Consider the following 23348-nt stretch of genomic DNA (forward strand, 5'->3'; position numbering starts at 1 on the left):
TACGAGCCATTTTCTGGTGTATAATTTAACTTTTAATATTGGTCATTGGCGTTTAGGCCGGCTTTAAACCGAATATTTTTGAAAAAAAACAGTACGCCACTGCTTTTTCTTATTATAAAAAATATATATTTAATTTTTTTTTATAGCAGATTTCATTTCTTGATCTTTTTTCGATTCCCTAAATTAAATTGCTACTATGATTATAAAAAAGTTCGTATGAAGTATTAATAATAATAATAATAATTATAATTATTATTGATTAATATGTTCACTAATTAATATGTATAATCCTTCTACCAAAAACTTTTACATAGGGTGGCCACTTGAGAATGAATGATCAAAAAGCAATTTTGGGCACGCCAGATTATTTACTGAAAAAAAAAGTCGGTCCAGTCGGTTTTTTTGTTTTTTTTTGGGGGCAACTTTTTTTTTGTGCATTTTACTTCGTGAACGCAAACTCTAGCAGGAGTGAGACTCATAAAACATAAAATCATAAATATTAAGATATCCACCAAAATTATTCGGTTTTGTGCTTTTTTAAGATATTATTACAAACAAAATTGTCAAAACAAAAAAGTTAAAAAAAAAACATAATTCTATTTTAGTACAATTTAAAGTTTGCTATTTTATTCGTTTAAAACTTTCGAAGAAACTATATTAGGTACGATTTGAATAACGATCAAACTTTCATTAATAGAGGTGATAAGCGATTATATGATTCTTACCCCGGGTTGAATATCGACCACAGTCTTTGGGCCAAGATTAATGGTTCTTCCGTCAGCCCTAATCAGAAGATTGAGTCCTCTGGATCCAGCCTCGCCACCTGGAAAAAGTTAAAAAATGAGCCATGAATAAAAAACGACGGAAGAAGCGTATGTATGGATTTATATATGTATTTCTGAGTAGAAAGCAGATAAAACGTATGCATTGTAAAAGAACTTTAAATTATTTATATACAAAAAAAGAATTGTTTTTTTTTCCTGGATTATAAATCTATATTATTTTGTACATTCCACGATGTTCCAGAGCTCATGAATAATACAAATTATTTACAAATTACGAGTAGTCATGCGTTATTTTACTGAATTGTATTCGTATTAATATAATTAACTTACTTAAATTATTTTCACTTATTTCCATAAATCGCATTTCAGGAAAGCGTAGTGATACTATGATAAACAATACAGACAGACAATTCAGAATAATTCGGTTTTGAGAAAGAGTGAGCCAAATACGTTTAAATAAGGATGCTGATACATTATCCATGTATTAAAAAAAGGAAGACATCTCCTGAAGCAGACCATATTATACACAAGCGTGTCGTTTACAAATCGCCAAAAACTAGGCAACCACTATAAAAATGGTGGCCATCAGGCAGTAGTAATTTTTGGGTATGGGGCCATATTATTATATGCATTAGCAGTCCAGGTATATTTATTAAGTTCGTGGATGTTATGCACTAATGTGTTAAAAGACTAAACTATATTAGAAATTTTTTTTTAATTAAATTTTTTTAAAGCAAATATTTTTTATCTAATTTTAAGTACGCTCCCACTGTTTCTACAATCAACTAGGTGGCATTATTGGTTAGCAACTGCGCATGGCAATTTCCCATTGAAGGTCCCACATAATAAGTTAACATTACTGTCAATTTTATTTTCAAAGTAAAAATAATGTACACAAACAAATTTTAGAGTCTACCAGGTGATAAAGGACAAAAGGGTCAAACAGGAAGTGCAGGCATCGATGTGATACAAGCCCTTAAGGTAAACATACTTAATTTATTTTTTATGTGATTTAATTTTAGTTATAATTGCCCAAAATAGTTGACAAAAAGTTCAATTTCTTTCTGAAGTAGCTTAGAAATATATTTTGAAAAGACCCCTACTGTCTATGCTTATTTTCATTTGATTTCATTTCTTTTTAAAAGCCACCGGGAAGGGTAAGTAACACCTAAAATGTCGAAGATTTTATTTATGTTGCAAGGTTTCTGAACGTAGTATAGATCCATTAGATGTTAAATAAAAAAACAAAAATCAATAAATTTCGCCCGCTTAAAATATAAATTTTCCTTAGAATATTCATTTTGAATTAAGTAAAACAAATAAATTTCCATCTAGGGCTTTAAAAAATCAGTGACAACTCTACGAGGAGGGACGCTAGGCTACGCCGAGATCGTAGCTGTCAAGGTAAATTGACAGCAACCCTCCCAATCAGTGGCGCAGTTTGTGTGTTTGTGGTGTAGATATTTACCAAGAATGTCTATTTTATTACCCTCCTACTGGAAACTGAGTATACAGCAGTTCAATATTCCTGAAAAATAAACATTCTGGTTTTATATGTTGTTTTCGCATGTTTATTTAGTTTTAGGTTATGGGAGCTTAGCGGTTTATTTATAATTAATCCTTTATTATGATTTATGGTAAATTATGTTTTGGTTTTTTAATTTATAATTAGTGTATTTTAAGGGCCTGCAAGAAAGGGGCCATAACATTACCGGGGAAACTCTCATTACACTCAAAGTGAGTTGGTTTAATTTTCTATTATTTTAATTTTCTTTTTCTAAATGATTTAAACGAATGAATTATTCAAAAATGAGCGACAATATACTTTCTTGCACGCTTTTTCACCTAAATACATGTTTTAATGTAGGTAAAATGCATGTTATAGCTATATTATTACCTGTATAAATTGCATGTAATTAACTTATTATATTAATACTTTCTTTACGTATTTTACACTTCTTGAGCATACTTTACCCGTTTCCTTTTTGAGAATATAAACCGCGACATAAAACATTTTCATTTAAAAGGGAGTGCCTGGAGAGCCAGGTCTTCCAGAACTACTGGGTTCTTCAGGTCGCGAGGGTCCCTCGGGACACGATGGTAGGCAGGAAATGCCAGCGGAACCTGGACCAGCAGGTGAGAGGAGCGAACCTGGTCCTCCTGGACCGCTTAGAATTGATGGACTTACCGGACCAAAGGTAAGAAAATTTGTTTACTTAGACTTTTATTTTTTATTTGAATATATGAATATTCTCGTACGCTATATAAAAAAACACCTCAGATGAATCCACTAAACAATGTCGAAAAAATACTCGATTTCTTAGTTCTGCTCGGATTCCGTTATAACCCGTTATTTTCGTGATCTACTTGATGAGAATAATCCGCTGGTATAGATAGTTCAAATTCGAAAAAAAAAAATTTTTTGAAAAAAATCGATACGTGGGGGTATACCCGAAAAACGGAAAAACCCAAACTTTGAAGGCTGATATCTCGGCTTCTATAGGAGCTATCGGAAAAATTACAACAGTTTTCTCTTAGTTTTGTCGTTTTGAATTCAACGAGACTATCAGCAAGTTCGTAGCTTTTATAATAGCCGAGATATGGCATTTTTGATGCCCATTTTTGCCTTCAAAAACGAGGTCGAAAAAAATACTCGATTTCTTAGTTCTGCTCGGATTCCCTTATAACCCGGTATTTTCGTGATCTACTTGATGAGAACAATCCGCTGGTATAGTTAGTTCGAATTCGAGAAAAAAAAAAAAAATTTTAATAATCGATACGTGCGGGTATACCCGAAAAACGGAAAACCCAAACTTTGAAGTCTGATATCTCCGCTTGTATAGGAGCTATTGAGAAAATTCCAACAGTTTTCTCTTAGTTTTGTCATTTTGAATTCAACGAAACTATCAGCAAGTTCGTAGCTTTTATAATAGCCGAGATATGGCATTTTTGATGCCCATTTTTGCCTTCAAAAACGAGGTCGAAAAAATACTCGATTTCTTAGTTCTGCTCGGATTCCCTTATAACCCGGTATTTTCGTGATCTACTTGATGAGAACAATCCGCTGGTATAGTTAGTTCGAATTCGAAAAAAAATTTTTTTTTTTAAATCGATACGTGGGGGTATACCCGAAAAACGGAAAAACCCAAACTTTGAACGCTGATATCTCGGCTTCTATAGGAGCTATCGGGAAAGTTCCAACGGTTTTCTCTTAGTTTTGTCATTTTGAATTCAACGAGGCTATCCGCAAGGTCGTAGTTTTTATAATAGCCGAGATATGGCATTTTTGGTGCCTATTTTTGGCCTCAAAAACGAGGTCGAAAAAATACTCGATTTCTTAGTTCTGCTCGTATTCCCTTATAATTCGGTATTTTCGTGATCTACTTGATGAGAACAATCCGCTGGTATAGTTAGTTCGAATTTGAAAAAAAAAAAAAATTTTTTAAAAATCGATACGTGGGGGTATACCCGAAAAACGGAAAAACCCAAACTTTGAAGGCTGATATCTCGGCTTCTATAGGAGCTATCGGAAAAATTCCAACTGTTTTGTCTTAGTTTTGTCATTTTGAATTTAACGAGGCTATCCGCAAGGTCGTAGCTTTTATAATAGCCGAGATATGGCATTTTTGATGCCCATTTTTGGCCTCAAAAACGAGGTCGAAAAAATACTCGATTTCTTAGTTCTGCTCGGATTCCCTTATAACCCGGTATTTTCGTGATCTACTTGATGAGAACAATCCGCTAATATAGTTAGTTCGAATTCGAAAAAAAAAATTTTTTTGAAAAAAATCGATACGTGGGGGTATACCCGAAAAACGGAAAAACCCAAATTTTGAAGGCTGATATATCGGCTTCTATAGGAGCTATCGAAAAAATTCCAACGGTTTTCTCTTAGTTTTGTCATTTTGAATTCAACGAGACTATCCGCAAGGTCGTAGCTTTTATAATAGCCGAGATATGGCATTTTTGATACCCATTTATGGCTTCAAAAACAATGTCGAAAAAATACTCGATTTCTTAGTTCTGCTCGGATTCCCTTATAACCCGGTATTTTCGTGATCTACTTGATGAGAACAATCCGCTGGTGTAGTTAGTTCGAATTCGAAAAAAAAATTTTTTTTTTAAATCGATACGTGGGAGTATACCCGAAAAACGGAAAAACCCAAACTTTGAAGGCTGATATCTCGGCTTCTATAGGAGCTATCGGAAAAATTCCAACTGTTTTGTCTTAGTTTTGTCATTTTGAATTTAACGAGACTATCCGCAAGGTAGTAGCTTTTATAATAGCCGAGATATGGCATTTTTGATGCCCATTTTTGGCCTCAAAAACGAGGTCGAAAAAATACTCGATTTCTTAGTTCTGCTCGGATTCCCTTATAACCCGGTATTTTCGTGATCTACTTGATGAGAACAATCCGCTAATATAGTTAGTTCGAATTCGAAAAAAAAAATTTTTTGAAAAAAATCGATACGTGGGGGTATACCCGAAAAACGGAAAAACCCAAATTTTGAAGGCTGATATATCGGCTTCTATAGGAGCTATCGAAAAAATTCCAACGGTTTTCTCTTAGTTTTGTCATTTTGAATTCAACGAGACTATCCGCAAGGTCGTAGCTTTTATAATAGCCGAGATATGGCATTTTTGATACCCATTTATGGCTTCAAAAACGAGGTCGAAAAAATACTCGATTTCTTAGTTCTGCTCGGATTCCCTTATAACCCGGTATTTTCGTGATCTACTTGATGAGAACAATCCGCTGGTATAGTTAGTTCGAATTCGAAAAAAATTTTTTTTTTTTAAATCGATACGTGGGGGTATACCCGAAAAACGGAAAAACCCAAACTTTGAACGCTGATATCTCGGCTTCTATAGGAGCTATCGGGAAAGTTCCAACGGTTTTCTCTTAGTTTTGTCATTTTGAATTCAACGAGACTATCCGCAAGGTCGTAGTTTTTATAATAGCCGAGATATGGCATTTTTGGTGCCTATTTTTGGCCTCAAAAACGAGGTCGAAAAAATACTCGATTTCTTAGTTCTGCTCGTATTCCCTTATAACCCGGTATTTTCGTGATCTACTTGATGTGAACATTGTTGACGGTAAATGTACATTCATCGGTAAAACAAATATTTCTTAAAAAATTCGTATCATTATTTGCTCTTTCCATCATTTTAAAACAAAATGCCATTCTTCGCTCTTCATCTCCTTCCTGCAGCTCTTGATGTTTTTCGAATTTATACGAATAATAAATACTGCTCTAAAACTGATTCTCGCATAATGCCACTTAATTATGGCTATTTTTTCGTCGATTGAATAATTCATACTTGTTTCCAAATATCGACTGTCACTGATTTATTGACACTTTTCCTCACGTCAGTGACAATATTCATTTTACTGGTGCCTGTTTGGTTTTACCTGAACCGAAAATTTGCTAATTTTGCAATTACATTTAATTGAATAATTTAAGATTCGCTTATTATAATTTTTTGAAACTTTGTACAAGGGGCACAAGGGCCAGATTGGTCTCTTCAAAAAGTTATCATACATTTTTTCTGTAAAATGCACAGGGAAGCCAATAATTGACCCCCTTAAAATATACATGGGTTTTCCTATATTCCGCTCGGCGACGCACCACCCGGTATATACTTTTGAGTGGAAAGCAGATAAAACGTATGCATTGTAAAAGAACCTTAAATTATTTACATACAGAAAAAGATTTGTTTTTTTTCCTGGATTATAAATCTATATTATTTTGTACATTCCCTACGTTCCAGAGCTCATGAATAATACAAATTATTTAGAAATAATGAGTAGTCATGCGTTATTTTACTGAATTGTATTCGTATTAATATTCCGAACTTACTTAAATTATTTTCACTTGATTTCACTTATTTCCATAAATCGCATTATAGGAAAGTGTAGCCAGAAAATCAGAGTAATATCATGCTCTGAATTATAAGCTGAAATTAACTTCTGCTTAAGGGTTTGTAATATACTGTTTTATTGATGCCGTGTTCTATGTACGTGAGTACAAATTACTGTATTGTTTATCACGGAAACATTTATATCTCATCTGTATTGTCATTTAATAACGAATAAATTAATCAAAGAAATCAGTGTCAATTTTATTTTTGAGGCAGTCATATTTTGATATCAAATGTAAATATATGCACATGAGTATCGTAAAAAACTGTGACACGTTTTTTTTTTTTAATGAAACTTTGTACAATTTTTGTATTTTTGGTTAAGTGTATTTAAATAATAATAATAATAATAATAATAATAATAATAATAATAATAATAATAATAATAATAATAATAATAATAATAACAATAATAACAATAATAATAATAATAATAATAATAATAATAATAATCGGTTATAACCACTTTTGCAATTACCTGTACCTATGTTTTCTTAATATTTGACATAGTCTTTAAATAAGTGTAAATTCTTTAAAAATTTCAACTGTATTGTCAACTGAAAACATTTACAATACTTTTAACTGAGAGATATAAAATCTAAAAATAAATTATGCTTAGCTGTTATGAGGAAACTAAAATACGCAACGAAGGTAATAATACGAATAATATTCAACAATAAATATCTGCACAGAAAATCTATAAGTCAGTCTACGGACTTATAGTGAGAATAAGTGCAGAGATATTGGAATTGTTAGGAATCTTGGCAGACCAGGAAAGATTGGCGATGCTAACAATAAAAACTGGATATCCTAATTTCATTACACGAAAATCCCAACCTCTCAAGTGTTCAGCTCGCTTTGCAAATAAAAGCGGCCTTATAAAATGTAAGTACATCAACGCTACTAAAAGATGATCCAGGTCGCAGAAACTGATAATAACCCTAGACAAGTGACTAGTTTTAGACAAATTTTTAATTGAAAGGATAATTATTTTATAGACATACTATTTACTTATTTTAAGTACTGGGCACCTAATATTATGCCTGGCTTGGGGAAAGTTATTTTCTGATTTATAACCAGTTATATATATTTCAGGTATTATCAACAAGTATAGTCATTTCGCTCCTATACTTTTGGTCCGTGGGGACCAGTTTGGAGCAAATAGGTCTTGTCTGTGCAGAGCCATAAAGGAATTCCTAAAATAAAAACGAAAATTATCAGGAGTACTTAAGTTTGGTCAGTCGGGGAGGTCAACGTTTAGATGCCAAAAAAAGAGAGGACCAGTTGTTGGGGTATCATGTTTCAAAGAACCGTAATGTATTTATATAGTCTCGTTGTATGTCAATATAATGTATTAAATATCAAATATCTGTCAAAATTTATTAATTGCATCCTAAATCAACTTCAAATACTCACAATCAATTTCAACACAATCGGATCAATAGCAAAAGAGTTATGATAGTCACGTGACTTTAAAATTCAGTATGTCAAATATCTGTCAAAATTTATTAGTTGCATCCTAAATAAACTCCAAATACCAAATTTTAACCCAATCGGATCAATAGCAAAAGAATTACGGTAGTTACGTGACCTGGATCTCAAATGTCAAATATCTGTCAAAATTTGTTAATTGCATCCTAAGTCAACCACAAATAACAAATTTCAGCAAATCGGGCGAATAGCAAAGAAGTTATGATGGTCACGTGACCCTAAGATTCACCAATTTGGAAATTAATTAATTTGATCTTGAAAAAAGTATAAATATGAATTAATTTAACATAGCATTTAAACTTTTTTTTATGGTAAACACAAGCACAAAACGAAAGTCCTATGTCACTCTTGGAGTGGTGCTTGCGCGAAGATATTTGTGGGCATTTATCTTGAAACGCTGTAGGTTGTATGCGTCGGGAAATATGTGAGGTGGAAGCCCGTTCCACAAAGAAGATGTTCTCCAGATGAATGAGTCCCGATACAGCGACGTCCTTGGGGTAGGCAGGTGGACTCGATGTTGATGAGCCGCAACTGCTAGACGCGTCCTTCTTGCCGGAGCAGCCCTGGGTGGAATCAGGCCTGCCAGCTCCGAGGAGCACTTACCGTGATAATAACGGTAGAATAAACAGAGATCAGCCACCTTTCTCCTGTGCTCCAGACTATCCAGACTCTTTGTCAGTTCTGGTTTGTCGATAAGACGAATAGCTCTCTTCTGTATAGAATCCAGCAGGTTTAAACTATGCTTGGGTTCAGAGCTCCAGACATGCGAGCAATACTCGAGGGAAGGGCGTATTTGAGCCTTATAAAGAGTCAGCAGCTGTTCTGGTGTATACAGTTTTTTCGTTTTGAAAAGCACTCCGAGTTTTTTGGAAGCCGCCCTGGCGACCTCGGCAACGTGATCATGCCAGTATCATTCAATAGTGAGTTTTGTATGCTGATTGAGGAGAGCTTGGTTAGAAGTCCCTCATGCCACACTCTGTCAAATGCCTAGGAAATGTCAAGAGCGACTGAGCAGGACTCGCCGCTAGAAGTACGTAGGCCAGAAGATCGCCGGTGGATCTAAGCTTTCGGAAGCCGTATTGATGATCGCTGATTAGTCCAGATGATTCCAGATATCTTAACAGTTGTTGGTTGACTGCTTTCTCCATAATCTTCGATATTACTGAAACTAGTGCAATCGGGCGGTAATTGGAGGGCATCGTCTTCTTACCCTTTTTGGGTACAGTTTGCACTCGAGCAGTTTTCCAGCTTGTTGGAAATTGGCCCTGCTTATACGGTGCCGTGAACAGTCTACATAAGGGAGGAGTCAATTCGACTGCACAACGTTTTAGTATTAGGGCTGGAATTCCATCGGGTCTAGAAGCTTTGTTGGTGTCTACGCTTTTAAGAATTTTATTTATAATTCGTTGGGGAAACGAAATTTCTCCCATCGATGAATTAACCCTTGGCAAATATGGCGGTGTTTTGCCTTGCGAATGCAGAGTAGAATTAGACGCGAAGAGTTTACCCAGTAAGTTGGCTTTTTCCCTTGCTGATACCGCGATAGAACCATCATCTGCTGTTAGGGGTGGCAAGGCCGACTTAACAAATCCTTGACTAATGGCTTTCGATACCGACCAGAAAGATCTTGTTTCATTTGGGCAGTTTAGCAGTTTGTTTTTGATCCTGTTGTTGTGACTCTCTTTGCATTCATCAATAATTCGCTTGCAGCTATTTCTGGAGGCTAAAAAGTTCCTCCGATTTTCAATGGAAGGATGTTGACGCCATATGCGATTCGCTGCGTTTTTAGTGTTTACTGCCTTTTTGCAATTCAGGTTGAACCATTGCTTGTTGTTTGATCCGCATTTAGTAGAAAAAGGGATATAAGCTTCCATTCCTGCCAAGATCGCCTCTCTAATTTGGTTTGCACATTCTGAGATGTTATTGGTTCTAAATCAGACTTCTTTCCAAGGGAATGAGCGATAAAATTCCCGAAGATGGTTCCACTCTGCTGATTTATAGTGCCATACCTTCCGCGTAATCGGAGGATCCTGCGTTTTAACCTCCAACTGGCAAGAGACTGTTAACAATTTGTGGTCCGATGTTCCTAGGGGGGTATGTACTGATACTGTGTACGAGTCAGGGTCTGAAGCCAAGACCAGATCTAGGAGACTCGCGAACTCGCCGTCTCGATCGGGGATTCTGGTAGGTTCCTCCACAAGCTGCGTAAGCCTGCATATGGTGGCAAATAGCTCAGCTTCTCATCCTTCATCGTCGTTCTTGTTGCAGAAGCGCAGCCAGTTGATATTGTGAGCGTTAAAATCACTCATGACGATGATTTCTGCGCTTTGGGTAGTCAACAACTTTAAAACACTCTGTACATTATTACAACTATAACTATTATTATAATTGTTGTTTTCCTTACATACGCCCTAAACCTTAAAACCCTCGGTATAATTATATTACTATAATATTATCATCCTCACAAATGTTTCTAAACATCAATGCCCTCTGTATATTACAAATATACATATAATTATTATTATTTATATTTATTTTAATTATCATAATAATTTGTTAAAATGCCGTTTAAAATTATCGCCATAATATCAAGAATTAATTAATGAATAAAATAGTCCGTGACGTCAAGAGACGAAGACGGTGCAGTTATAATTGTTGCTAGACATCACCATCCTTCTCCCACGCCACCATACTACTTCCACTCATTATTCTGTGCAGAAACGAACTAGGTTCGATTCATATTCAGCGTCACCTCTTTATCCTTGTTCCACCCATTGCTCTTGAAAGTGTAAAATTATGTAAGCAACAAAATCCGGCGAATTTTCCCGCCTTAATAAAGACGATTTGATTAAAAATATGCGCATATTCGAAAAAATTGAAAGTTTTCGCATATCGTCACTACCAATTTCTGATTAATTCCGCCCTTTTTAAGTCTCTAATTTACGAAATTAAAAAGTTGGCCAGAATTATTTGGAGAATATAAAAATGCAAAAATATATAGGAGGTTAAATTTAAGAGAAAAATATTTTTTGTTAAATTTTTTACGACATCCTGTATAATTACATTTAATGTTAAAATATGCGCGATTCGAAAATAAATTCGATGTGTCTATGATTTTTTTCTCCTTTAATTGAATATTGAATTATCCTTAATTCACGACTCTGTATATTTTCTAACAAAACTCTTATCCAGGGATCTTATCTAGAATTATTTGTAGTCTGTAATAAAACACAAACATTTCGTAATATTTGAAAAAATATTATGTAAAATTTGAAAAAGGAATGGCCAAAATATATCTAAATTTATTTTAATTTAAAACACAAAGATCAGTCTTTTAAATAGCACTAAATTTTAAAAAACTTTGGAAAATAAGATTGTATTTTATTAAATTTATTATATTTTAAATTTTTAAAAGGTAAAAATTAAAATTTTAAGAAAAAAAACTAAATTATGAAAAAGTATAATACTGGGTGACACATGAAAAAGGGAACACTTAATAACTTTTTTACTTCTCCAGAAAAATAAACAAAATTTGGTATATCAATAGAATATTTATAAAAGCATCTTTTGACATAGTCTTTTGTTTTTCATCACTTCCGATTTAACAACCAGTGGCACTAACTTTTTTATTTTAAATAGGATAATTCGTGTATTATTACGTATTTTGAAAGAAAATTATATTCTGAGAATAATATTACTTAATTAAAAATTAAAACTTTTAACGTATTAATGACACACACTTCTTTTAAAACTTAAAAACATTTTTTTCTATAAGTATAAATCAAAAAGTAGCGAATGTAGTATCATTGTTTTTAGAATATTATTTTCTAAGGAAATGCATGCGTAAAATATATCAAATATCATTTGCTTATTTTGAAAAATACAATAGTTATTAAATATTCCCTATTTCCTGTGTCTTCCGGTATATGGTAATTGTAACAAAATAGGATATTATTCTTGGTGAAATGGTCAAAAATAGAAGACCAGAAAAACTTTTATCGAACATCTAAACCTTTTTTGTAAAAAAAAAACAATTTTCTTGAAATTTCCTGCAGAAATATAAAAAATTTATATAAAATATTTTTACAAATTTTATTTTTAATCGAGAGAAATATTGAGAGCGATCAAGAGTTTCATTTCCAAAATTTTAACCAAAATATCAAAATTAGAAAATTACATTTCAATAAATAAAATTAGGATAGAAAATATTTTTTTTGATATTCGTAAAGCGAATATCCAAATCTCATGTAAGATATTTTACCTATGAAAAATGAAATTTCAATAAAAAAAATTTTTGACAAATATCATGGAAATCCTTAGCAAATGCATACAAATTTCTAGCAAAAAATCAACATTTTTAAACTAAAAGGAGTATCCAAAAAATATTATTTAATTGAAATTGGAATTATAACATTTAAATGAAACTATTATTGATTTGAAAAAGGAATGTTAGGTATCAGTTATTAGTGTAATAAGTTAAATAGCACCAAATTAGGAAGATTTTCGTTTAAACTTTTTTATTTTAAAATTTACTTTGTTTAAATCATCACTCTGTAAAATTATTCATAAATCGGTGACAAGTTTCACCTTTTGTGAGTCATTTGTTTATTCAGACATTTTAATTTTAAACTTTATTTTACGGTGATTTGTTAAATAAACTTATTTTTATTATTATTATTATTATTGTTAATATTATCATTATTATTTTTAATATACAGAATGTGTCCAAATACTTAACTTATAAACTATAATATATTATATTATAGTAGCAAAAAATATATAAAACTGCAAGTTTCATTGAGTTTTCATGCCGTTTATACGAGCTGCTACCAAATTAAATTTTTAAATCCAAAACTGCAATATTACAATTGATTAATTAAATAGTAAATACTGGGTATACGAGTAGGAAACTAAATATCTTGTAATCAATCTCCTTATGAATATGTGTGACGCCTCGTGTGTTACACGTTAAATTGATTTGATTGATTTACGGATATCCGGCAAATTTAGCGCGTATAATTTACGAGTTTATCTCTTGGCCATAGATCGTGTTTATGGTCTTTACCCTAATTAGTAGCCATAATAAAAAATATATATATATTAATAATTCTCACCTTCCAATCCATAGGGTTGCAGAACTCTCCTTTCCGTTAAAACCGATAATGTGAGTTTTGCACGAAACATGAGCTCTCTAATAACACCATCTCCTCCCTTATATTTTCCTTTTCCTCCACTATTCGGACGAAGGGTAAATGTTTTAACATGGACGGGATACCTTCTTTCCACTATTTCTACGTCGGTTATACGGGTGTTAGTCATGTGTGTGTGAACACCGGAACAACCATCCCAAGTAGGACCCTAAAATAAAATTTATTATATAGCTTAAGAAGAATAATCTCTGACATTACTCATATTTATTATGATTTTTGTACTGAAATTAAAATCTATAACTGAAATTAATATGTCTATGGCCCAATTGGCCCTTAAACCTCCTCCGGCAACTATCCCTGATAATCCTCAAGGTTTAGTTCAAAATACTAATATGGATCCGATTGTGTCGAATATATTTACTACAAAACTTCCCATATTTGCCATTCCGGAGTTCTCAGGTTCCTACGATACTTTGACTCAATTTAACAAAACATTCACATCCCTTATTGATGCTAATCCATCCCTATCAAACGTTCAAAAGTTTTACTATTTACAATCAGCTCTGAAGGGTGATGCATCTCATATCATTAGCTCTTTAACCGCAACCAATGAAAATTACACTATTGCCTGGAAATTATTGATCAACCGATACCAAAATAAAAAGGCCATTATCCATTCACACATCAAAGCCCTATTTAACTTGCCTCCAATTAAAGAGGAAACCCATTTAAGCTTGCGTAAATTCTTAGACAATTTTCAAAAGCATTTCCGCCTATTACAGAACCTAGGAGAAAACGTGTTGGAGTGTCTTATCTACTTACTCGTATCTAAGCTAAATCAAACGACTCGGAGGGAATGGGAAATATACTCTAAGGATGAAGAAAGACCTTCAACACAAAACTTTACTGATTTTCTCACTGAACGGTGTCACTTGCTCGAATCGATTGATTTCAAGGCTGTTAATAGCAAATTTGAAAATCCTAGTAAGTCTGTCGCTGCACACAAGACCCACTCGCATGCGGCATTCGTAGACTATCCTAATCCTATTTCGAATACTACTTGTCCACTTTGCAATGAGAGCCATTTTGTTTATTCGTGTAATTGTTTTATTGAGCTGCCAATAAGTTTTCGCTACAAAGAAGCAAAGCGTTTAAACCTGTGCACTAATTGTCTTCGCCCCGGTCATTTTACTTCCGTTTGCAAATCTAAATTTACTTGCAAAACATGTCGTCGTAACCATCACTCATTGCTACATCAAGATAACAACCCAACCACTAATCCTTCCACAAGTAATACAGCATTTAAGCCAAGACCGATTACCAGATCAAATCAAGGTGCCATACCCCGTCAAACAAGTTTATTCACGCAAACCAATGACGCGCATGCTAACAATCATTCCCATAAAGCTATCATTCCAGCCATTAATGAAGCTCAACCCTTAATAAATCCAAGAAACAATCCAACGCAAGCACCTCCTACTAACATTTTACAACATGAACCAGCCAGTAACTATCAAGATTCATCTAACTTACATTATAGTTTCTCCTGTGCCAATGCAACCGCCAACACTTATGTTCTGCTATCAACAGCCTTAGTCAAAGTATATGATAACCACCGAAACGCTATTTTATGTAAAGCGTTATTGGACAGCGGTTCACAATCCAATTTTGTGTCTAAAACCTTGTTTGAGAAATTAAACCTCGCTTTTAATAAAATCAATATTCCAGTCTGTGGAATCAACCAGGCTACGTGTGTTAATCTGTCTTTAGCCGCCAATCACAATGGCTATAAATTTAGTTTATCAGCTCTTGTAATAGACAAAATAACTGAGAGTATTCCACCTCAACCTTTAGATATCTCCCAGATTCCTATTCCTATTGATATTTGTCTCGCTGATCCAACCTTTTCTGAGCTCTCAGAAATAGACCTTCTAATAGGGGCTAGTTTGTTTTATAGTTTATTAAGCTCTGGACAAATAAGCTTAGGAAAAAAATAATCCGATGTTGCAATCAAGTAAGCTAGGCTGATTGATTTCTGGCCCATTGCCTTTTAACCTACCTAGTCAAGCAAACTGCTGTTTAAGCTTGAATGATTTCGCAATGTATAATAGTCTTGAAAGGTTCTAGAAGATTGAAGATTCACCCGATTTAGCCAATAAACTTTCCGCAGAAGAGACTGAATGTGAAATTCATTTTATTAAAACCACCAGTCGTGATGAATCAGGAAGGTTTCAAGTTTCTCTGCCCACCAAATCTAGTGTCGATCAATTAGGCAGTTCTCAAGACACTGCGATTAAAAGATTTTTGTCTATTGAGCGAAAGTTTTCAAAAAACGCAGAATTTAAAAAATCCTATGTCTCATTCATGCAAGAATATGTCGACTTAGGTCACATGACCAAAATTGTTCCCAACAAACCCATTGATTGTCCTATCTATTACATCCCACATCGCGCGGTGGAGAAGCACGACAGCTTAACCACAAAATTACGTGTCATCTTTGATGCGTCCGCGAAATCTAGATCGGGCATTTCTCTGAATGATGTTTGAAAGTTGGACCAAATGTTCAAAATGATTTGTTTTCAATTGTCATTCGTTTTCGACAACATAATTATGTGTTGACTGGTGATATAGTAAAAATGTATCGCCAGGTCTTGATCGACCCCCGGCAACGCCACCTTCAGAGAATTGTCTGGCGCGAAAGCTCAGACACTGAGTTATCTCACTTTCAATTGAATACCATCACGTATGGCACAGCTAGCGCCTCGTTCTTGGTGACTCGTTGCCTGAAGCAAATATCGCTGGACAAACGTTCTGAATACCCTGTTGAAAGTGAAATCATAGAAAAGGACTATTATGTCGATGACGTCATAACCGGGAGTGCCTTATCAGAAGGTCTTCTAAAAATAAGAAATAATCTATCAAAAATTTTTAAGGAATACGGTTTTGACTTAAGAAAATTTGCTTCAAATGACCCATTTTTATTGTCCGATTTAGCAAACGAAAACTCAATTGAATTTTCCATTAACGATTCCCAGAGTTCCAAAACATTAGGAATTGTATGGAATTCATTATCTGATAAATTAATTTACCATTCAAATGTTAATCCTAATCCAAGTATAGTAACCAAGCGTTCTATGCTATCCGATATCTCTCAGTTCTTCGATCCCCTGGGATTGCTAGGCCCTATGATAATTCAAGCCAAGTGTCTTCTACAAAAACTATGGTTATTAAAAATCCCTTGGGATGAACCTGTTCCATCTGATATTCGCCAAAAATGGTTAAATTTAGTAAAGCATTTATTTAGCAAACTTCACTCGGCTAGCACTATAAAAATTCCACGTCATGCCTTTCTTAAGAATGCTTCTACCTTTCAATTACATGGATTTTCTGACGCATCCAGCAATGCTTATGGTACGTGCATATACATACGATCCCAAGATAGGAGTGATAGCAGATTAGTTTGCGCCAAGTCGCGTGTCGCTCCTCTCAAGGCGGATTCATTGCCGCGTCTAGAACTTTGCGGTGCACTTTTATTAGCCAAACTCATGAAGAAACTTTGTGAAACCTTAGACAATCGACCCGTTGAGTTATTCTATTGGACAGACTCGTCTCTCGTCCTTTCCTGGTTATGCTTAGAACCCCGAACTTTAAAGACCTTTGAATGCAACCGCGTAGCGGAAATACAGCATCTCACAGACACAAATAATTGGTGTCATATTCCTTCAGCAAAAAATCCTGCTGATTTAATCTCCAGGGGAATGACCTAAAAAATAGTGACTTGTGGTGGCACGGTCCTAGTTTTTTAATTGAATGCACTGAGAATTGGCCCACTATCAATCACATTAGCAAATATGCACGTCAACCCAATGACTCAAAACAAATTCCCGAATTCAATCCTAATCGTGTGACATTAACCACAATTATTCCTTCCCAATTTTTGAATGAAATCTTGAATAAATACTCAAGTTTTACTAAATTGTATCGTATTTTATCGTATTGTTTTCGCTTTGTATTTAATTGTAAAGCATCCATGGAACTAAGGAAAACTGTCCCTATTCAACCTTGTAAATTTGATGAAACTCTAGGCTTTGTAGTCAAGCAAATTCAAAGGGAATATTTTGGTGATGAGATCGAACGAAGTAAACGAGGCAAGAATGTCCGAACCTCCAGTCGTCTAAGCACGTTAAACCCGTTTCTCGATAAGGACAGTATTCTCTGAGTTGGAGGTAGATTAATACACGCCAAAGTTAACTTTGATTACAAACACCCCCTGTTGCTTCCCCATGACTCTGTCTTTACAAGGTTAATAATTCAGTATGTTCATGAGAAAAACCTGCATCCAGACATTCATTCTACCTTATCCTTTGTCCGCCAAAGATTTTAGCCCATAAATGGCAAAACCCTTGTAAAGGGTATTATACGAAAATGTATTCAATGCTTTAAAGCAAATCCAAGACACCTTCAACCACAAATGGGGAATCTACCTGCCCAAAGAGTAGTGTGGATTATGCAGGTCCCTTCATCATTAAAGATTCAAAATTTCGAAATAAAAAGTACCTCAAAGGATATTTGTGTATATTATATTTGCCTGTCCACCAAGGCCGTCCATGTAGAGTTAGCTACAGAACTAACAACTCAGGCTTTCATTGCGGCCTTCAAGCGGTTTGTGGCTCGGCGTGGGGTGTGTGAATCCCTATTTTCTGACAACGGTTCGAATTTTGTGGGAGCCAACAACGAGTTTAACGCAATAAATAATGTTTTACGCGACAGCAAGTTTCAAAGGTGTTTGTAAACAACCAGTATGAAGTGGCATTTTATACCATCTCGATCACCTCACTTCGGAGGTGTGTGGGAGGCGGCGGTGAAGTCTTTTAAGCAGCACCTGAAGCGCGTTGTAAACAATACTCCTTTAACTTATGAGGAACTTTATACCCTGGTGGTTCGAATTGAAGCGGTTTTGAATTCGAGGCCGGGGCATTTCTTAATCGGACGCCCTTTGAACGCCCTGCCTGAATCAGATTTAAGGGAAGTTCCTGTAAATCGCCTAGATCGTTATGCTCACATTTAAAGGATGACTCAGCATTTCTGGACTCTGACTACTTGGTCTTCTGACTACTTGCATACCCTTCACCAGCGCTTTAAATGGAAGGTGAAGACTAACATTGACAATCTGCTTGGTGTTCTAGTGTTAATTAAGGAGGATGGTCTTCCTTCGCAGTGTTGGAGTGTTGGACGAGTCATAGACATTCATCCTGGTAAGGATAATGTAGTGCGCGTGGTGAGCATAAAGACAAAGGGGGGCGTGATTAAACGAAGTGTAGTAAAGGTGTGTCCGCTACAATTAGAGACTGAGACAATCCATTAGAATTTCTATGTTTTTGCAGTGACCTTTTATTTATTGAAACTCTCTCGCTTTTCTTAACTCGGTCATTTCAAGGGCGGCGGTATGTTACGAGAAAATCTTACGTAATAAACGCACCTGCTTTAATTTCTAATAAAATATATATTTGGCCCGTCGCGAAAATCACCAGACAGTCCGTTTGGCAAGCTATTTATAGAACCTTTGTTTACGTGTGTATCGGCCAATCAGGAGCCGCGATCAGGACCGGTCGGTTCCTTTACTAACTTTTTTATTATTCTTGACCTACTACTTGTGCAAAAGACACTCGATCGCGCTCGCTAGATTTTGTCGCGAACGGACTTTTACTTCTGTAACTTTTATTATTTTCTCGCCTTTACAGTGTCGGGTCTTAAATTTTGTAGTTGATTTTAACCTCATACAGTCCGCTTTAATATTTATTCGTTGTAATAAATCAATTAATCCAAGTTAAACCCGGTTTGTTTTATTTACTTCGTCGTAAAAACCTGAAACTTAAACGTATACTTACCTGAAGTTAAATTCACGATATCGCTAAAATATTTTCACCGAGTCGATTGTGAAAAAGTGGTCCGCCCCAACAAACATGACGTCATACAAGGGAGGATATATACAACCGAATCTGGGGAGACTTGATACATGTATCAATCCTCCCCACGAGTATATAATAATAATAATAATAATTTTTTATAAAAAAAATATTTTCAGATTCAGGATGCCTTTTAAGTGAACAAAAAAACGTAACGGTGCTGGCTTTACCTGAACGAATGAAAAAAGCTGTACTTGATGTTATAGATGGGTGCAAGCTGGGAACCACGGCTGCAAAATACGACCTCAACAAAATGACTTTGTTGCAAAATTGAAACAGAAAGGAGACTTTAGGCCAAACTTTACGAGGTAAAAAATGTGTACTTGTGAGGAAGAGAAAAGTCTAGCTGAATATTTGCTAACCATATCTAGAATGAATTATGGGTTTACATCGTCAAAAAAAAAAGAAAATTCTTCCAAATTAGGCAAAAAATGAGGAAGCTTCATACGAATGACTCCATTAACTTAAAGTTATTGTATCGAACCCTGGGACCGACCAGTCTTGCTCGGGCGACAACCTTAATTCAACACACCGTTGGGACTTTATAATTTACTTAGACAGGTATTAACTCGAAAAAAGTTTACACCAGATTTTATATATAATTGTGATAAAACAGGAGTGCAGACTGTCAAAGAAAGAAAAAAAGCAAGAAAGGAAAAAAGCAAAGTTCCTTTAGGTGAGAGAGGCTAAACCATCACGGGCTTGTGCATGGTAAATAACATATATGACACTTGGAGAGCCACCAAGATCTAGAGTAGCTGAATCACTAGTAAGAACTACGAACTCTTTCTTTGTCATTTCATTAACTTGATAAAATATACCCTAGATAAAAATGTTCTATTCTTAATATTAGACAACCACAGCAGCCATTTTATCTCTCAGAGGTCTAGATATTTTCAAGCAAGATGAGATAATTGAGTTTTGATAACAATAACACCACATACAAGCCAACTGTTACAGACATTGACATATATGGACTTTTAAAACATATTTTAACTTATTAAGATTTTATTCGAAATCTCGGACAAATGGTTTGTTTGAAAGACATGGCAAATCTTATTGTTATCACATATCAGCGAGCTTTTATTCCACTAAATTTTACCAACGGCTTTTCTTAAGGTGCATAATTTTTAGATTCACACTTGCTTACTGATGATGACTTGGCTCTCATGGCAAGAGTTACCGATTTACCCTACCCCATCACCACGAACGGCAGTCGATGCAACTTCAGCTATAAATAAGAAACGTACGCCAGAAATGTCTTGCTCCTATAAGAAGAAATAAGGCCACATCGCAAACGTCACATTTAAAGGAAACATAAGGAAGAATTTTTTTTATAAAAGGTAAAAAACACGAAATCTACAGCATCACAAATACATTTAATAAAATAACAAAGGTTACATGTTTCGCTCGACTAGAGCATCATCAGACCTAAACAATAATTAAAATTATGTAACCCGAAAACAGGAGAATTCAACAAAAACTTACCATAACATACACAAAACACCTAATATTTAAGTAAACAAAGATTACAATAAAGTGGCACTATCTATGTACAAAGAACTCAACTAAACAATCAAATCCTTTATACATTTCAGAAATCTAACCATCATTTAAGAGTCTAGAACTACTTGAGGTTATTAAAAACTAGGTGGCCATCAAAATCAAACCTTTCATTAACACAGGACAGATCTGGGCTTTTAAAAGCTTTACTAATCTCCATTGTCTCCAACAAGTCTAGTTTTTTACTTTTGTTGCATTGATGCAGTATTTTTATATTTTGGCTGTCAGGAAAATCATGTCTGGAGTCGAGAAGGTGATTAGCAAAAGCTGATCTGGTCACTGTGATTTCGGTATTTTTAAATTTATTGTATTGGGCCTTGTGTTCACTAATCCTAGTAGAAATCTTCCTACCAGACTGGCCGACGTACACTGCAGGGCACTCTTTACACCTAATCTCATAAACTCCTGGAGAAGATAGCGGGGGTAGTTTATCTTTAGTTTTAATTAGATGTCTATTTAAGGTATTATTGGTTTTAAAAGCTGCGGTTATGCCAAAGGGAGAGAAAAAGCGGGATAATTGTAACGAAATTGGTCCAAAATAAGTAAACGACCTAAAAGTTTTGATATTGTTTGTTTGTTGTCTGATAAAATAGGTCGTTTACTTATTTTGGACCAATTTCGTTACAATTATCCCGCTTTTTCTCTCCCTTTGGCATAACCGCAGCTTTTAAAACCAATAATACCTTAAATAGACATCTAATTAAAACTAAAGATAAACTACCCCCGCTATCTTCTCCAGGAGTTTATGAGATTAGGTGTAAAGAGTGCCCTGCAGTGTACGTCGGCCAGTCTGGTAGGAAGATTTCTACTAGGATTAGTGAACACAAGGCCCAATACAATAAATTTAAAAATACCGAAATCACAGTGACCAGATCAGCTTTTGCTAATCACCTTCTCGACTCCAGACATGATTTTCCTGACAGCCAAAATATAAAAATACTGCATCAATGCAACAAAAGTAAAAAACTAGACTTGTTGGAGACAATGGAGATTAGTAAAGCTTTTAAAAGCCCAGATCTGTCCTGTGTTAATGAAAGGTTTGATTTTGATGGCCACCTAGTTTTTAATAACCTCAAGTAGTTCTAGACTCTTAAATGATGGTTAGATTTCTGAAATGTATAAAGGATTTGATTGTTTAGTTGAGTTCTTTGTACATAGATAGTGCCACTTTATTGTAATCTTTGTTTACTTAAATATTAGGTGTTTTGTGTATGTTATGGTAAGTTTTTGTTGAATTCTCCTGTTTTCGGGTTACATAATTTTAATTATTGTTTAGGTCTGATGATGCTCTAGTCGAGCGAAACATGTAACCTTTGTTATTTTATTAAATGTATTTGTGATGCTGTAGATTTCGTGTTTTTTACCTTTTATAAAAGTGTATGACCAGCATCTTTGGGATAATGGATGAGTTTTTCGAGATAAGGAAGAATACCTGTAAAAAATAGTTCTACGAGATACACCGAACATACAAGAGATTAAAAATGAACCCGAAAAGCGAAAAGAGTAGCAAACCAAGTTAAAAGAAATCTAACAAGCTAAAAATCACCTGAAATAACCAATTTAAAAGAGAAACGTAATCTAAATACTTATACTTACTTACCTTTTTACTTAATAAAAAAGAAATCCTTATTATAATAAGTCGTATTTATCCCCTTAATTTGTAAAAAAAGTATAAAATTTTAAAACAAATAAAATATTTAGTTTTTAGTGTCTCCTGAAAAATTTGGTAAATGATGTTTGTGCCGTTTTTACTTGACAGCATCGATATGTAGTTGTTGCGAATTTATCAGTGAAAAGCCCAACCCGTCCTAACCTATAAACGTTGATTGAATAATGGGTTCAACATCATTCCCATATTCTCAATCAATGCTATAAACCTCTCGACCCAATTTAAAGTTTTGAATTTTTTAATTAATTTTCAGATTTTTTTTTCACTCCTTAAATAGTATTGAAGTTTACTTCCTGCGTAATATTTAAGGTTATTTTTATCTATTGAATGAATTTAAGTATACATTTTACATTTTTTTTAGGTTATGATGCGAACTTTTGAAGATAATTTAAAAAAAGAGTATGCTGAATTAGGCATACTCTTCCCATCTTATTTGGAAAAGCCACATTGATATTGAGTATGTCAATTGCAAGGTTATATTGCAGTAACTTTTGCCTTAATGAATTTTTAAATAGTGTTATTAAATTTAAATGTTGAGGCTATGTGCTAACTGTTTTGCTATTAATTTGATTAATTTTTTTAATATATTTATGCAGTAATATTTATAAAAATAATACTCAAAACTTAAAGTGTAATTTCAGCCAATTAACGATTCATATTCAAAATTCCGAAAAGAAAATTTTAGGGAAACAACTTAAGAAAGATCAGCTTGGCAAATGCAAATGCAAACAGTCTGTACTTTTTAATAAAATATACTTTCATAACAAATATTAAAATCAAAATACTTCATAAAGTGAAAAT

At 34.2% G+C, this 23348-nt stretch overlaps 1 protein-coding gene and 1 long non-coding RNA gene across 8 annotated transcripts in view; one reads left to right on the forward strand and one right to left on the reverse strand.

Moving 5' to 3' along the window:
* LOC126742055 (5-oxoprolinase) overlaps positions 1 to 23348 on the reverse strand; it is a 144588-nt gene that overhangs the window by 33459 nt on the left and 87781 nt on the right. The window contains exons 18-19 of the mRNA XM_050448583.1: positions 13314 to 13557; positions 726 to 823 (exon numbers count right to left, since the gene is read on the reverse strand). Of these exons, the coding sequence (XP_050304540.1) occupies positions 726 to 823; positions 13314 to 13557 (342 nt within the window). The remainder of the gene's footprint in view (positions 1 to 725; positions 824 to 13313; positions 13558 to 23348) is intronic.
* LOC126742079 (uncharacterized) lies at positions 728 to 21357 on the forward strand. Of its 7 annotated transcripts, none has more exons than XR_007662487.1 (10): positions 728 to 872; positions 1155 to 1428; positions 1545 to 1634; positions 1695 to 1766; positions 2121 to 2189; positions 2813 to 2983; positions 19435 to 19623; positions 19687 to 19876; positions 19932 to 20084; positions 20450 to 21357. It is a non-coding gene; the product is annotated as an uncharacterized LOC126742079 (long non-coding RNA). The 7 variants fall into 7 exon arrangements; XR_007662488.1 differs by having other exon boundaries at positions 1155 to 1391; XR_007662482.1 differs by having other exon boundaries at positions 1155 to 1634.

Source organism: Anthonomus grandis, chromosome 1 (genome assembly GCF_022605725.1).
Source record: "Anthonomus grandis grandis chromosome 1, icAntGran1.3, whole genome shotgun sequence".
NCBI classification, from domain to species: domain Eukaryota; kingdom Metazoa; phylum Arthropoda; class Insecta; order Coleoptera; family Curculionidae; genus Anthonomus; species Anthonomus grandis.